This window comes from Bombina bombina, chromosome 7 (genome assembly GCF_027579735.1).
Source record: "Bombina bombina isolate aBomBom1 chromosome 7, aBomBom1.pri, whole genome shotgun sequence".
In the NCBI taxonomy this organism is placed as follows: Eukaryota; Metazoa; Chordata; class Amphibia; order Anura; family Bombinatoridae; genus Bombina; species Bombina bombina.
In genome coordinates, this window is record NC_069505.1 from 175,442,808 (window position 1) to 175,459,664 (window position 16,857).

At 40.2% G+C, this 16,857-nt stretch overlaps 1 protein-coding gene across 2 annotated transcripts in view; it reads left to right on the forward strand.

The window, feature by feature from the left end:
• Positions 1 to 16,857, forward strand: part of NAP1L4 (nucleosome assembly protein 1 like 4) — a 333,781-nt gene that overhangs the window by 200,220 nt on the left and 116,704 nt on the right. For both annotated transcript variants that reach the window (XM_053720431.1, XM_053720432.1), the window contains exon 12: positions 11,613 to 11,642. In XM_053720431.1, coding sequence (XP_053576406.1) covers positions 11,613 to 11,642 — 30 coding nt within the window. The remainder of the gene's footprint in view (positions 1 to 11,612; positions 11,643 to 16,857) is intronic.

Genomic DNA, 16,857 nt, shown 5'->3' on the forward strand with positions numbered 1-16,857 from the left:
ATATTTGCCATGATTCAGGTTTCAGTAAATTTCCTTTTGCAGACTGTCAGTTTTATATCTGGGAAATGCATTTTTTAGAAATGTATTTCTTACCTGGGGTGTAGTCTTTTTTCAATTGACTGTCATTTTTCAAATTCGCGGGCAGAATTAGGCTCGCGATGGCGCAAAATGCTAAAATTTATTGCGTCATTAGTGCAAGATTTTTTTGCGCGAAGTTGCGTTCGTTGACGCAATTCGTCATTTCCGGCGTCTTAGTTAACCCCGGGTCCTTTCACAGGGTTGCGTCATCTATGACGCGAGTGTGTCGTTTCCAGACGTTTTTGGCGCCAAAAAATATTTTTGTTAGTCATACTTGCCGCCAATTAATTTCATTATTTTAGACCCCATTCCGATTTGCCTCATGCTTTTTTTCTATGTCAGAGGGCTATTCTGTTTGCATTTTTTCCCATTCCTGAAACTGCCATATAAGGAAATTGATAATTTCTCCAACATAGGTGTGTCCGGTCCACGGCGTCATCCTTACTTGTGGGATATTCTCTTCCCCAACAGGAAATGGCAAAGAGCCCAGCAAAGCTGGTCACATGATCCCTCCTAGGCTCCGCCTTCCCCAGTCATTCTCTTTGCCGTTGTACAGGCAACATCTCCACGGAGATGGCTTAGTTTTTTGGTGTTTAACTGTAGTTTTTATTATTCAATCAAGAGTTTGTTATTTTAAAATAGTGCTGGTATGTACTATTTACTCTGAAACAGAAAGGTGATGAAGATTTCTGTTTGTAAGAGGAAAATGATTTTAGCAACCGTTACTAAAATCGATGGCTGTTTCCACACAGGACTGTTGAGAGGAATAAACTTCAGTTGGGGGAAACAGTGAGCAGACTTTTGCTGCTTGAGGTATGACACATTTCTAACAAGACGATGTAATGCTGGAAGCTGTCATTTTCCCTATGGGATCCGGTAAGCCATTTTTATTACATAAGAAAAAAAGGGCTTCACAAGGGCTTTTAAGACTGTAGACATTTTCTGGGCTAAAACGATTGATATATAAGCATATTTTAATACTTCATAGCTTTGAGGAATTATTTTATTCTTGGGAATTATGTAAAATAACCGGCAGGCACTGTATTGGACACCTTATTCTCTAGGGGCTTTCCCTAATCATAGGCAGAGCCTCATTTTCGCGCCTCTATTGCGCACTTGTTTTTGGGAAGCATGACATGCAGATGCATGTGTGAGGAGCTCTGATACATAGAAAAGACTTTCTGAAGGCGTCATTTGGTATCGTATTCCCCTTTGGGCTTGGTTGGGTCTCGGCAAAGCAGATACCAGGGACTGTAAAGGGGTTAAATATAAAAACGGCTCCGGTTCCGTTATTTTAAGAGTTAAAGCTTTCAAATTTGGTGTGCAATACTTTTAAGGCTTTAAGACACTGTGGTGAATTTTGAACAATTCCTTCATACTTTTTCACATTTGCAGTAATAAAGTGTGTTCAGTTTAAAATTTAAAGTGACAGTAACGGTTTTATTTTAAAACGTTTTTTGTACTTTGTTATCAAGTTTATGCCTGTTTAACATGTCTGAACTACCAGATAGACTGTGTTCTGTATGTGGGGAAGCCAAGGTTCCTTCTCATTTAAATAGATGTGATTTATGTGACACAAAATTTAGAGAAAATGATGCCCAAGATGATTCCTCAAGTGAGGGGAGTAAGCATGGTACTGCATCATCCCCTCCTTCGTCTACACCAGTCTTGCCCACACAGGAGGCCCCTAGTACATCTAGTGCGCCAATACTCCTTACTATGCAACAATTAACGGCTGTAATGGATAATTCTATCAAAAACATTTTAGCCAAGATGCCCACTTATCAGCGAAAGCGCGACTGCTCTGTTTTAGAAAATACTGAAGAGCATGAGGACGCTGATGATATTGGTTCTGAAGTGCCCCTACACCAATCTGAGGGGGCCAGGGAGGTTTTGTCTGAGGGAGAAATTTCAGATTCAGGGAAAATTTCTCAACAAGCTGAACCTGATGTAATTACATTCAAATTTAAATTGGAACATCTCCGCGCCCTGCTTAAGGAGGTGTTATCTACTCTGGATGATTGTGAGAATTTGGTCATTCCAGAGAAATTATGTAAAATGGACAAGTTCCTAGAGGTCCCGGGGCCCCCCGAAGCTTTTCCTATACCCAAGCGGGTGGCGGACATTGTAAACAAAGAATGGGAAAGGCCCGGCATACCTTTTGTCCCTCCCCCTATATTTAAGAAATTGTTTCCTATGGTCGACCCCAGAAAGGACTTATGGCAGACAGTCCCCAAGGTCGAGGGGGCGGTTTCTACTCTAAACAAACGCACCACTATACCCATAGAAGATAGTTGTGCTTTCAAAGATCCTATGGATAAAAAATTAGAGGGTTTGCTTAAAAAGATGTTTGTTCAGCAAGGTTACCTTCTACAACCAATTTCATGCATTGTTCCTGTCACTACAGCAGCGTGTTTCTGGTTCGATGAACTAGAAAAGGCGCTCAATAAAGATTCTTCTTATGAGGAGATTTTGGACAGAATTCATGCTCTCAAATTGGCTAACTCTTTCACCCTAGACGCCACTTTGCAATTGGCTAGATTAGCGGCGAAAAATTCTGGGTTTGCTATTGTGGCGCGCAGAGCGCTTTGGCTAAAATCTTGGTCAGCGGATGCGTCTTCCAAGAACAAATTGCTTAACATTCCTTTCAAGGGGAAAACGCTGTTTGGCCCTGACTTGAAAGAGATTATTTCTGATATCACTGGGGGCAAGGGCCACGCCCTTCCTCAGGATAGGTCTTTCAAGGCCAAAAATAAACCTAATTTTCGTCCCTTTCGCAGAAACGGACCAGCCCCAAGTGCTACGTCCTCTAAGCAAGAGGGTAATACTTCTCAAGCCAAGCCAGCCTGGAGGCCAATGCAAGGCTGGAACAAAGGTAAGCAGGCCAAGAAACCTGCCACTGCTACCAAGACAGCATGAGATGTTGGCCCCCGATCCGGGACCGGATCTGGTGGGGGGCAGACTCTCTCTCTTCGCTCAGGCTTGGGCAAGAGATGTTCTGGATCCTTGGGCGCTAGAAATAGTCTCCCAAGGTTATCTTCTGGAATTCAAGGGGCTTCCCCCGAGGGGGAGGTTCCACAGGTCTCAATTGTCTTCAGACCACATAAAAAAACAGGCATTCTTACATTGTGTAGAAGACCTGTTAAAAATGGGAGTGATTCATCCTGTTCCATTAGGAGAACAAGGGATGGGGTTCTACTCCAATCTGTTCGTAGTTCCCAAAAAAGAGGGAACATTCAGACCAATCTTAGATCTCAAGATCCTAAACAAGTTTCTCAAGGTTCCATCGTTCAAAATGGAAACCATTCGAACAATTCTTCCTTCCATCCAGGAAGGTCAATTCATGACCACGGTGGATTTAAAGGATGCGTATCTACATATTCCTATCCACAAGGAACATCATCGGTTCCTAAGGTTCGCATTTCTGGGCAAGCATTACCAGTTTGTGGCACTTCCGTTCGGATTAGCCACTGCTCCAAGAATTTTCACAAAGGTGCTAGGGTCCCTTCTAGCGGTGCTAAGACCAAGGGGCATTGCAGTAGTACCTTACTTGGACGACATTCTGATTCAAGCGTCTTCCCTTCCACAAGCAAAGGCTCACACGGACATTGTCCTGGCCTTTCTCAGATCTCACGGGTGGAAAGTGAACGTAGAAAAAAGTTCTCTATCTCCGTCAACAAGGGTTCCCTTCTTGGGAACAATAATAGACTCCTTAGAAATGAGGATTTTTCTGACAGAGGCCAGAAAATCAAAACTTCTAAACTCTTGTCAAATACTTCATTCTGTTCCTCTTCCTTCCATAGCGCAGTGCATGGAAGTAATAGGTTTGATGGTAGCGGCAATGGACATAGTTCCTTTTGCGAGAATTCATCTAAGACCATTACAACTGTGCATGCTCAGTCAGTGGAATGGGGATTATACAGACTTGTCTCCGACGATACAAGTAGATCAGAGGACCAGAGATTCACTCCGTTGGTGGCTGTCCCTGGACAACCTGTCACAGGGGATGAGCTTCCGCAGACCAGAGTGGGTCATTGTCACGACCGACGCCAGTCTGGTGGGCTGGGGCGCGGTCTGGGGACCCCTGAAAGCTCAGGGTCTTTGGTCTCGGGAAGAATCTCTTCTCCCGATAAATATTCTGGAACTGAGAGCGATATTCAATGCTCTCAAGGCTTGGCCTCAGCTAGCAAAGGCCAAATTCATACGGTTTCAATCAGACAACATGACGACTGTTGCGTACATCAACCATCAGGGGGGAACAAGGAGTTCCCTGGCGATGGAAGAAGTGACCAAAATCATTCAATGGGCGGAGACTCACTCCTGCCACTTGTCTGCAATCCACATCCCAGGAGTGGAAAATTGGGAAGCGGATTTTCTGAGTCGTCAGACATTTCATCCGGGGGAGTGGGAACTCCATCCGGAAATCTTTGCCCAAATTACTCAGTTGTGGGGCATTCCAGACATGGATCTGATGGCCTCTCGTCAGAACTTCAAGGTTCCTTGCTACGGGTCCAGATCCAGGGATCCCAAGGCGACTCTAGTAGATGCACTAGTAGCACCTTGGACCTTCAAACTAGCTTATGTATTCCCGCCGTTTCCTCTCATCCCCAGGCTGGTAGCCAGGATCAATCAGGAGAGGGCATCGGTGATCTTGATAGCTCCTGCGTGGCCACGCAGGACTTGGTATGCAGACCTGGTGAATATGTCATCGGCTCCACCATGGAAGCTACCTTTGAGACGGGACCTTCTTGTTCAAGGTCCGTTCGAACATCCGAATCTGGTCTCACTCCAACTGACTGCTTGGAGATTGAACGCTTGATCTTATCAAAGCGAGGGTTCTCAGATTCTGTCATTGATACTCTTGTTCAGGCCAGAAAGCCTGTAACTAGAAAAATCTACCACAAAATATGGAAAAAATATATCTGTTGGTGTGAATCTAAAGGATTCCCTTGGGACAAGATAAAAATTCCTAAGATTCTATCCTTTCTTCAAGAAGGTTTGGAGAAAGGATTATCTGCAAGTTCCTTGAAGGGACAGATTTCTGCCTTGTCTGTGTTACTTCACAAAAAGCTGGCAGCTGTGCCAGATGTTCAAGCCTTTGTTCAGGCTCTGGTTAGAATCAAGCCTGTTTACAAACCTTTGACTCCTCCTTGGAGTCTCAATTTAGTTCTTTCAGTTCTTCAGGGGGTTCCGTTTGAACCCTTACATTCCGTTGATATTAAGTTATTATCTTGGAAAGTTTTGTTTTTGGTTGCAATTTCTTCTGCTAGAAGAGTTTCAGAATTATCTGCTCTGCAGTGTTCTCCTCCTTATCTGGTGTTCCATGCAGATAAGGTGGTTTTGCGTACTAAACCTGGTTTTCTTCCGAAAGTTGTTTCTAACAAAAACATTAACCAGGAGATAGTCGTGCCTTCTTTGTGTCCGAATCCAGTTTCAAAGAAGGAACGTTTGTTGCACAATTTGGACGTAGTTCGTGCTCTAAAATTCTATTTAGATGCTACAAAGGATTTTAGACAAACATCTTCCTTGTTTGTTGTTTATTCTGGTAAAAGGAGAGGTCAAAAAGCAACTTCTACCTCTCTCTCTTTTTGGCTTAAAAGCATCATCAGATTGGCTTACGAGACTGCCGGACGGCAGCCTCCTGAAAGAATCACAGCTCATTCCACTAGGGCTGTGGCTTCCACATGGGCCTTCAAGAACGAGGCTTCTGTTGATCAGATATGTAAGGCAGCGACTTGGTCTTCACTGCACACTTTTACTAAATTTTACAAATTTGATACTTTTGCTTCTTGTGAGGCTATTTTTGGGAGAAAGATTTTGCAAGCCGTGGTGCCTTCCATCTAGGTGACCTGATTTGCTCCCTCCCTTCATCCGTGTCCTAAAGCTTTGGTATTGGTTCCCACAAGTAAGGATGACGCCGTGGACCGGACACACCTATGTTGGAGAAAACAGAATTTATGTTTACCTGATAAATTACTTTCTCCAACGGTGTGTCCGGTCCACGGCCCGCCCTGGTTTTTTAATCAGGTCTGATAATTTATTTTCTTTAACTACAGTCACCACGGTATCATATGATTTCTCCTATGCAAATATTCCTCCTTTACGTCGGTCGAATGACTGGGGAAGGCGGAGCCTAGGAGGGATCATGTGACCAGCTTTGCTGGGCTCTTTGCCATTTCCTGTTGGGGAAGAGAATATCCCACAAGTAAGGATGACGCCGTGGACCGGACACACCGTTGGAGAAAGTAATTTATCAGGTAAACATAAATTCTGTTTTTGCTTTATATGTTGTTGTTTTTTCTCTTACATTTGCAAGATGTCTCAATCTGATCCTGTCTCAGAATTCACTGTTGGATCCCTGCTGTCTGATAACAGTTCTACCAAAGCTAAGTGCATTTGTTGTAAACTTGTGGTGATAATACCTCCAGCTGTGATTTGTAATAGTTGTCATGATAAACTTTTACATGCAGAAAATGTATCCATCAGTAGTAGTTCATTACCTGTTGTTGTTCCCTCAACATCTAATGCACAAGATATACCTGTAAATTTAAAAGAATTTATTTCTGATTCTATTCAGAAGGCTTTTTCTGCCATTACGCCTTCTAATAAACATAAAAGGTCTTTTAAAACTTCTCATAAGGTTGATGAAATTTCAAATGACCGGCAACATACTGAATTATCCTTCTCTGCTGTGGATCTATCTGATTCAGAAGATCCTGCCTCAGATATTGACACTGATAAATCCTCTTATTTATTTAAATTGGAGTATATTCGTTCTTTGTTAAGTGTTGATTACATTGGATATGGAGGAAACTAGTCCTCTTTATATTAAAACTAGTAAACATTTAAATTAGGTTTGTAAACCTCCTGTGGTTATTCCAGAGGTGTTTCCAATTTCTGATTTTATTTCTGATATGATTTCTAAGGAATGGAATAAGTCTGGTACTTTTATTCCTTTTTCAAGGTTTAAAAAATGGTATCCTTTGCCAGAAGTTAGATTGGAGTTTTGGGAAAAGATCCCCAAAGTTGATGGGGCTATCTCTACTCTTGCTAAACATACTACTATTCCTACGGAAGATAGTACTTCTTTTAAAGATCCTTTAGATAGGAAACTTGAATCTTATCTAAGGAAAGCTTATTTATATTCAGGTCATCTTCTTAGGCCTGCAATTTCTTTGGCTGATGTTGCAGCTGCTTCAACTTTTTGGTTGGATACTTTAGCGCAACAAGTATCGGATCATGATTTATCTAGCATTGTTAAGTTGATTCAACATGCTAATAATTTCATTTGTGATGCCATTTTTGATATTATCAAAATTGATGTTAAATCTTTCTTTCCAAGGTAATAAATTATTTGGTTCTCAGTTGGATTCAATAATTTCAACTGTTACGTGGAGGGAGGTTTTTTTTGCCTCAGGATAAAAAACCTAAGGGTAAATCTAAAGCTTTTAACCGTTTTCGTTCCTTTCGACAAAATAAGGAACATAAACCTAATCCTTCCCCCAAAGAATCTGCTTCCAATTAGAAGCCTTCTTCAAATTGGAATAAATCCAAGCCATTTAAGAGATCAAAACCAGCCCCCAGGTTCGCATGCAGGTGCGGCCCTCCTTCATGCTCAGCTGGTAGGGGGCAGATTAAAGTTTTTCAAAGATGTTTGGATCAATTCGGTCCAAAATCATTGGATTCAGAGTATTGTCTCTCAGGGGTACAGAATAGGATTCAGTGTAAGACCGCCTGTGAGAAGGTTTTTTCTCTCAAGCATTCCGGTAAACCCAGTAAAGGCTCAGGCTTTTCTGAAGTGTGTTTCAGACCTGGAGTTATCAGGGGTAATCATGCCAGTTGGAACAGGGTCTGGGGTTTTATTCAAATCTATTTATTGTCCCAAAGAAAGAAAATTCATTCAGACCCATTTTGGATCTAAAGATTTTGAATCAATATGTAAGAGTACCAACTTTCAAAATGGTGACTATAAGGACTATTCTGCCTTTTGTTCAGCAAGGGCATTATATGTCCACAATAGACTTACAGTATGCATATCTTCATATTCCGATTCATCCAGATCACTCAGTTCCTGAGATTCTCTTTTCTAGACAAGCATTACCAATGTGTTGCTCTTCCTTTTGGTCTAGCGACAGCTCCAATAATCTTTTCAAAGGTTCTAGGTGCCCTACTCTCTGTAATCAGAGAGCGGGATATTGCGGTATTTCCTTATTAGGACAATATCTTGGTACTCGCTCAGTCTTTACATTCTGCAGAATCTCACACAAATCAACTAGTGTTGTTTCTTCAAAGACATGGTTGGAGGATCAATTTAGCAAAAAGTTTTTTGATTCCTCAGACAGGGGTAACCTTTTTAGGTTTCCAGATAGATTCAGTGTCCATGACTTTGTCTCTAACACACAAGAGACGTTTGAAATTAGTTGCAGCCTATCGGAACCTTCAGTCTGCCATTCCCTTCAGTCTGCCATTCCCTTCAGTAGCTATGTGCATGGAAGTTTTAGGTCTCATGACTGCAGCATCGGACGCGATCCCCTTTGCTCGTTTTCATATGAGACCTCTCCAGCTTTGTATGCTGAACCAATGGTGCAGGGATTATACAAGGATATCACAATTAATATCCTTAAACCCCAATGTTCGACTTGCTCTGACTTGGTGGTTAGATCACCATTGTATAATTCTAGGAGCCTCTTTCGTTCGTCCAACCTGGACTGTGATCACAACAGATGCAAGTCTTTCAGGTTGGGGAGCTGTTTGGGGATCTCTGACAGCACAAGAAGTTTGGAAATCTCAAGAGGCGAGATTATCAATCAATATTTTGGAACTCCGTGTGATTCTCAAGGCCCTTAAATGTTGGCCTCTGTTGAAGAGCGAACCGTTCATTTGTTTTCAGACAGACAATGTCACAACTTTGGCATATGTCAATCATCAGGGTGGGACTCACAGTCCTCAAACTATGAAAGAAGTATCTCGGATACTTGTTTGGGCGGAATCCAGCTCCTGTCTAATTTCTGCTTTTCATATCCCAGGTATAGACAATTGGGAAGCGGATTACCTCAGTCGTCAGACTTTACATCCGGGAGAATGGTCTCTCCACCCAGATGTGTTTTTTCAAATTGTTCAGATGTGGGGGCTTCCAGAAATAGATCTTATGGCATCTCATCTAAACAAAAAACTTCCCAGGTACCTGTCCAGGTCTAGGGATCCTCAGGCGGAAGCAGTGGATGCATTGACATTTCCTTGGTGTTATCAACCTGCTTATATTTTCCCGCCTCTAGTTCTTCCAAGAGTGATCTCCAAAATCATCATGGAGCAATCATTTGTGCTGCTGGTAGCTCCAGCATGGCCTCACAGGTTTTGGTATGCGGATCTTGTTCGAATTTCCAGTCGCTAACCTTGACCACTTCCACTAAGGTCAGACCTTCTATCTCAAGGTCCGTTTTTCCATAAGGATCTCAAATCATTACATTTGAAGGTATGGAAATTGAACGCTTAGTGCTTAGTCATAGAGGTTTCTCTGACTCAGTGATTAATACTATGTTGCAGGCTCGTAAATCTGTTTCTAGAAAGATTTATTATAGAGTTTAGAAGACTTGCATTTCATGGTGTTCTTCTCATAAATTCTCTTGGCATTCTTTTAGAATTCCTAGAATTTTACAGTTTCTTCAGGATGGTTTGGATAAAGGTTTGTCTGCAAGTTCCTTGAAAGGACAAATCTCTTCCCTTTCTGTTTTATTTCATAGAAAGATTGCTTAACTTCCTGATACTCATTGTTTTGTACAGGCTTTGGTTCGTATCAAGCCTGTCATTAAATCAATCTCTCCTCCTTGGTGTCTTAATTTAATTTTGAAGGCTTTACAGGCTCCTCCATTAGAGCCTATGCATTCTTTGGACATTAAACTACTTTCTTGGAAAGTGTTGTTTCTTTTGGCTATCTCTCTGCTAGAAGAGTTTCTGAATTATCCGCTCTCTTGTGAATCTCCTTTTCTGATTTTTCATCTGGATAAGGCGGTTTTGCGGACTTCATTTAAATTCTTACCTATGGTTGTGAATTATAACAACATTAATAGAGAAATTGTTGTCCCTTTCTTGTGTCCTAATCCTAAGAATTCTTTGGAGAGATCCTTACATTCTTTGGATGTGGTAAGAGCTTTGAAATATTATGTTGAAGCTACTAAAGATTTCAGGAAGACTTCTAGTCTATTTGTGATATTTTCTGGTTCTAGGAAAGGTCAGAAGGCTTTTGCTGTTTCCTTGGCTTCGTGGTTAAAGTTTTTTTGATTCATCTAGCTTATTTGGAGTCGGGTCAAGCCCCGCCTCAGAGAATTACAGCTCATTCTACTAGATAAGTCTCTACTTTGTGGGCTTTTAAGAATGAGGCTTCAGTTGATCAGATTTGCAAAGCAGCAACTTGGTCTCTGCATACATTTTACTAAATTCTACCATTTTGATGTATTTCCCTCTTCGGAAGCAGTTTTTGGTAGAAAAGTTCTTCAGGCAGCTGTTTCAGTTTGATTCTTCTGCTTTTTATTGAAGTTTTTTCCTTTCATTTATGTGAATAAACTTATATTTTGGGCTGTGGATTATTTTTTTCAGCAGAAAATGGGTGTTTTTAATTTTTTCCCCTCCCTCTCTAGTGACTCTTGCGTGGAGTTCCACCTTTTGGGTATTGCTATCCCATACGTCACTAGCTCATGAACTCTTGCCAATTACATGAAAGAAAACATAATTTATGTAAGAACTTACATGATAAATTAATTTCTTTCATATTGGCAAGAGTCCCCCTTTTTTATGGTGGTTATTTTTTTTGTATAAAGCACAACTATTTCCAAATTCCTTTGTTGGTGCTTTTTTACTCCTTTCTTTATCACCCCACTTCTTGGCTATTCGTTAAACTGAATTGTGGGTGTGGTGAGGGGTATATTTATAGGCATTTTGAGGTTTGGGAAACTTTGCCCCTCCTGGTAAGATTGTATAGCCCATACGTCACTAGCTCATGGACTCTTGCCAATATGAAAGAAATTAATTTATCAGGTAAGTTATTACATAAATTATGTTTTCCATAAAATGACAGGGATGCCAAATGTCCTTGGGGCCATCGACTGTACCCATGTTGTAGTAAGACCAGTTTGTGCACGTGAGGAGGTGTATTGCAATCTAAAGCACTTCCATTCTTTGAATGTTCAGATGCAAGGCATCAAAGTTATCAATTGTCCGCCACTGCTGGCGGCGGATTATACGCAACTATTTCCAAGATGTTTTTTAGTATATAGTGCCAGCGGACATCATTTCTCTCGCTGCGAGTTTATCTGTATCTCCAATATGGAATAAATTGACTAATTAGTACATGGAGCCCTATAAATGTTGTCCTACCACAGTGCAAATTTGCAACATATGTATTGTTAATCATTGCTTTCTGTTATTGATTCATAGTTATTCATGATAGTGGTTATATTCATTTCTGTAGTTTGTACTCATATTTACGTTTTAAAATACACATTTTACATGTTCTAATAAATATCTGTTTTTTTTTCTAGTTTGAAGAGGGTGAGGAAGGCGAGGAAGAGGTAAAACAATTGTTTTTGTTTTCAATAGTGAACTATATTGGTTTTGCCAATGATCTGACCAGTAGCTGTTGTGCTTCTGCTGATCAGAGTAATTCAGTTTTGTTTTAGGCAAAGATTCACAAACAAAACTATTACAACTTTAGTTTAACTATGAAGCTATTGCACTGTTTAAACAGGAGATATGTGGAAATGTACCATGGGGGGGGGGGGGGGGGTTGAAAGAAATTACACAGATGCTAATACAAAGTGTTTTGAATTTGGTGTAAATGAGAAGCAGCAGCATACAGGATACATCTAAAAAGGCTTTTATTCAGAGTTCAGATAAACCTCTTTGTAAAAGCTGGTACACACATGCAAGTGACAATGTGGGTGACTTGGATACGTGTTTCAGCCTGTATGGCCGTAATCGTAGCTAAAGTCCATAACCCCAACAACCTTTAAATACACCTCTGTGTTATTGTGATTGGATACAAACATTATCCTGGGCGTAATCCTATGTACACACCCACATTCATGCTCTTGTTACATTTATAGCAGCTGCAATTTCAATAAGTTACATCATGAATGAAAAGTTAAAAGGACAGTTTACTCAAAATGTTTCTCCCCTTTAATTTGTTCCCAATGATTCACTTTACCTGCTGGAGTGTATTAAATTGTTTACAAGTAGCTCCTTTACCCTTATGTTGGCATTTTAAATAGTTGATTTAGCATGTGGTATCCCCACCTATTCTGAAAGTTTGTGGCCGCAGGTCCAAGCTATAGATAAGCTTTGTAAACACAGCCAGCAGAAGAAATTACACTCCCAGTGGGGTATAGCAGAGATAAGGTAATACAATGTTCATTTTCCATTGTTCTCTCCAAGTACTGGTGATTGTTTTATGGACAGATATAAGATAAAGAAGCAGGTATATGTACACAATGTGATATAGTAATGAGATCTGATTATACCTACAAGCTCAACCCATTTTATTAGGTTGTGGCTTCAAAGCACAAAATCAGAGCTTTAATATACACAAATAAACCTTAAAAAGCTAATTTTCATATTTTTTTTACTCTGCAGTTGGTAAAAAAAGCAATTGTAAACACATTAAGGGAAAAACTATTTTACAGTATACTGTCCCTTTAAATTTAAAGTAGCAATGCAGTTATATGTGAACGTAATTTAAAGTGACATATCAGATATATATGAAGTTACCTGAATTGGGGCATGCTAAATCTACAAGCATATTAAACACAATCATATCATATACCTATGCTCTAAGGGATTAAACCCTGCAAAATATCAAAGAATCCTATATGTTAGATAATGTTGTTAATGAACCTTAATGATTCCTACAAATGGATTTCTTTCATGTAATTAGCAAGAGTCCATGAGCTAGTGACGTATGGGATATACATTCCTACCAGGAGGGGCAAAGTTTCCCAAACCTCAAAATGCCTATAAATACACCCCTCACCACACCCACAAATCAGTTTTACAAACTTTGCCTCCTATGGAGGTGGTGAAGTAAGTTTGTGCTAGATTCTACGTTGATATGCGCTCCGCAGCAGGTTGGAGCCCGGTTTTCCTCTCAGCGTGCAGTGAATGTCAGAGGGATGTGAGGAGAGTATTGCCTGTTTGAATTCAATGATCTCCTTCTACGGGGTCTATTTCATAGGTTCTCTGTTATCGGTCGTAGAGATTCATCTCTTACCTCCCTTTTCAGATCGACGATATACTCTTATATATATATATATATATATATATATACCATTACCTCTGCTGATTTTCGTTTCAGTACTGGTTTGGCTTTCTACAACATGTAGATGAGTGTCCTGGGGTAAGTAAGTCTTATTTTCTGTGACACTCTAAAGCTATGGTTGGGCACTTTTTTATAAAGTTCTAAATATATGTATTCAAACATTTATTTGCCTTGACTCAGGATGTTCAACATTTCCTTATTTCAGACAGTCGGTTTCATATTTGGGATAATGCATTTAAATATATCATTTTTATCTTACCTTAAAATTTGACTTCCCTGTGGGCTGTTAGGCTCGCGGGGGCTGAAAATGGTTCATTTTATTGCGTCATTCTTGGCACGGACTTTCTTGGCGCAAATTTTTTTTTTTCTGTTTCCGGCGTCATACGTGTCGCCGGAAGTTGCGTCATTTTTGACGTTTTTCGCACCAAAAATGTCGGTGTTCCGGATGTGGCGTCATTTTTGGCGCTAATAGCATTTAGGCGCCAAATAATGTGGGCGTCAATTTTTGTCTCCACTTTATTTAAGTCTCGTTATTTTTTTGCTTCTGGTTGCTAGAAGCTTGTTCACTGGCATTTTTTCCCATTCCTGAAACTGTCATTTAAGGAATTTGATCAATTTTGCTTTATATGTTGTTTTTTCTATTACATATTGCAAGATGTCACACGTTGCAACTGAGTCAGAAGATACTACTGGAAAATCGCTGCCTGGTGCTGGAACTACCAAAGCTAAGTGTATCTGCTGTAAACTTTTGGTAGTTGTTCCTCCAGCTGTTGTTTGTATTAAATGTCATGACAAACTTGTTAATACAGAAAATATTTCCTTTAGTAAAGTACCATTACCTGTTGCAGTTCCATCAACATCTAATGTTCAGAGTGTTCCTGATAACATAAGAGATTTTGTTTCTGAATCCATTAAGAAGGCTATGTCTGTTATTCCTCCTTCTGGTAAACATAAAAAGTCTTTTAAAACTTCTCTTTATACAGATGAATTTTTAAATGAACATCATCATTCTGATTCTAATAATTCTTCTGATACAGAGGATTCTGTCTCAGAGGTTGATGCTGATAAATCTTCATATTTATTTAAAATGGAATTTATTCGTTCTTTACTTAAAGAAGTCCTAATTGCATTAGAAATTGAGGATTCTGGTCCTCTTGATACTAAATCTAAACGTTTAGACAAGGTCTTTAAATCTCCTGTGGTTATTCCAGAAGTTTTTCCTGTTCCTGGTGCTATTTCTGAAGTAATTTCCAGAGAATGGAATAGTTTGGGTAATTCATTTACTCCTTCTAAACGTTTTAAGCAATTATATCCTGTACCGTCCGACAGATTAGAGTTTTGGGACAAAATCCCTAAAGTTGATGGGGCTATTTCTACCCTTGCTAAACGTACTACTATTCCTACGGCAGATGGTACTTCCTTTAAGGATCCTTTAGACCGGAAAATTGAATCCTTTCTAAGAAAAGCTTATCTGTGTTCAGGTAATCTTCTTAGACCTGCTATATCATTGGCTGATGTTGCTGCAGCTTCAACTTTTTGGTTGGAAACTTTAGCGCAACAAGTAACAGATCATGATTCTCATAATATTATTATTCTTCTTCAACATGCTAATAATTTTATCTGTGATGCCATTTTTGATATTATCAGAGTTGATGTCAGGTTTATGTCTCTAGCTATTTTAGCTAGAAGAGCTTTATGGCTTAAAACTTGGAATGCTGATATGTCTTCTAAATCGACTCTACTTTCCCTTTCTTTCCAGGGTAATAAATTATTTGGTTCTCAGTTGGATTCTATTATCTCAACTGTTACTGGAGGGAAAGGAACTTTTTTACCACAGGATAAAAAATCTAAGGGTAAAAACAGGGCTAATCGTTTTCGTTCCTTTCGTTTCAACAAAGAACAAAAGCCTGATCCTTCATCCTCAGGAGCAGTTTCAGTTTGGAAACCATCTCCAGTCTGGAATAAATCCAAGCCTTCTAGAAAAGCAAAGCTAGCTTCTAAGTCCACATGAAGGTGCGGCCCTCATTCCAGCCCAGCTGTTAGGGGGCAGATTACGTTTTTTCAAAGAAATTTGGATCAATTCTATTCACAATCTTTGGATTCAGAACATTGTTTCAGAAGGGTACAGAATTGGTTTCAAGATAAGACCTCCTGCAAAGAGATTTTTTCTTTCCCGTGTCCCAGTAAACCCAGTGAAAGCTCAAGCATTTCTGAAATGTGTTTCAGATCTAGAGTTGGCTGGGGTAATTATGCCAGTTCCAGTTCTGGAACAGGGGCTGGGGTTTTATTCGAATCTCTTCATTGTACCAAAGAAGGAGAATTCCTTCAGACCAGTTCTGGATCTAAAAATATTGAATCGTTATGTAAGGATACCAACATTCAAAATGGTAACTATAAGGACTATCCTGCCTTTTGTTCAGCAAGGGCATTATATGTCTACAATAGATTTACAGGATGCATATCTGCATATTCCGATTCATCCAGATCACTATCAGTTTCTGAGATTCTCTTTCCTGGACAAGCATTACCAGTTTGTGGCTCTGCCGTTTGGCCTAGCTACAGCTCCAAGAATTTTTTCAAAGGTTCTCGGTGCCCTTCTGTCTGTAATCAGAGAACAGGGTATTGTGGTATTTCCTTATTTGGACGATATCTTGGTACTTGCTCAGTCTTCACATTTAGCAGAATCTCATATGAATCGACTTGTGTTGTTTCTTAAAGATCATGGTTGGAGGATCAATTCACTAAAAAGTTCATTGATTCCTCAGACAAGGGTAACCTTTTTGGGTTTCCAGATAGATTCAGTGTCCATGACTCTGTCTTTGACAGACAAGAGACGTCTAAAATTGATTTCAGCTCGTCGAAACCTTCAGTCACAATCATTCCCTTCGGTAGCCTTATGCATGGAAATTCTAGGTCTTATGACTGCTGCATCGGACGCGATCCCCTTTGCTCGTTTTCACATGCGACCTCTTCAGCTCTGTATGCTGAACCAATGGTGCAGGGATTACACAAAGATATCTCAATTAATATCTTTAAAACCGATTGTAAGACATTCTCTGACGTGGTGGACAGATCACCATCGTTTAATTCAGGGGGCTTCTTTTGTTCTTCCGACCTGGACTATAATCTCAACAGATGCAAGTCTTACAGGTTGGGGAGCTGTGTGGGGTCTCTGACGGCACAAGGGGTTTGGGAATCTCAGGAGGTGAGATTACCGATCAATATTTTGGAACTCCGTGCAATTTTCAGAGCTCTTCAGTCTTGGCCTCTTCTGAAGAGAGAGTCGTTCATTTGTTTTCAGACAGACAATGTCACAACTGTGGCATACATCAATCATCAAGGAGGGACTCACAGTCCTCTGGCTATGAAAGAAGTATCTCGAATTCTGGTTTGGGCGGAATCCAGCTCCTGTCTAATCTCTGCGGTTCATATCCCAGGTATAGACAATTGGGAAGCGGATTATCTCAGTCGCC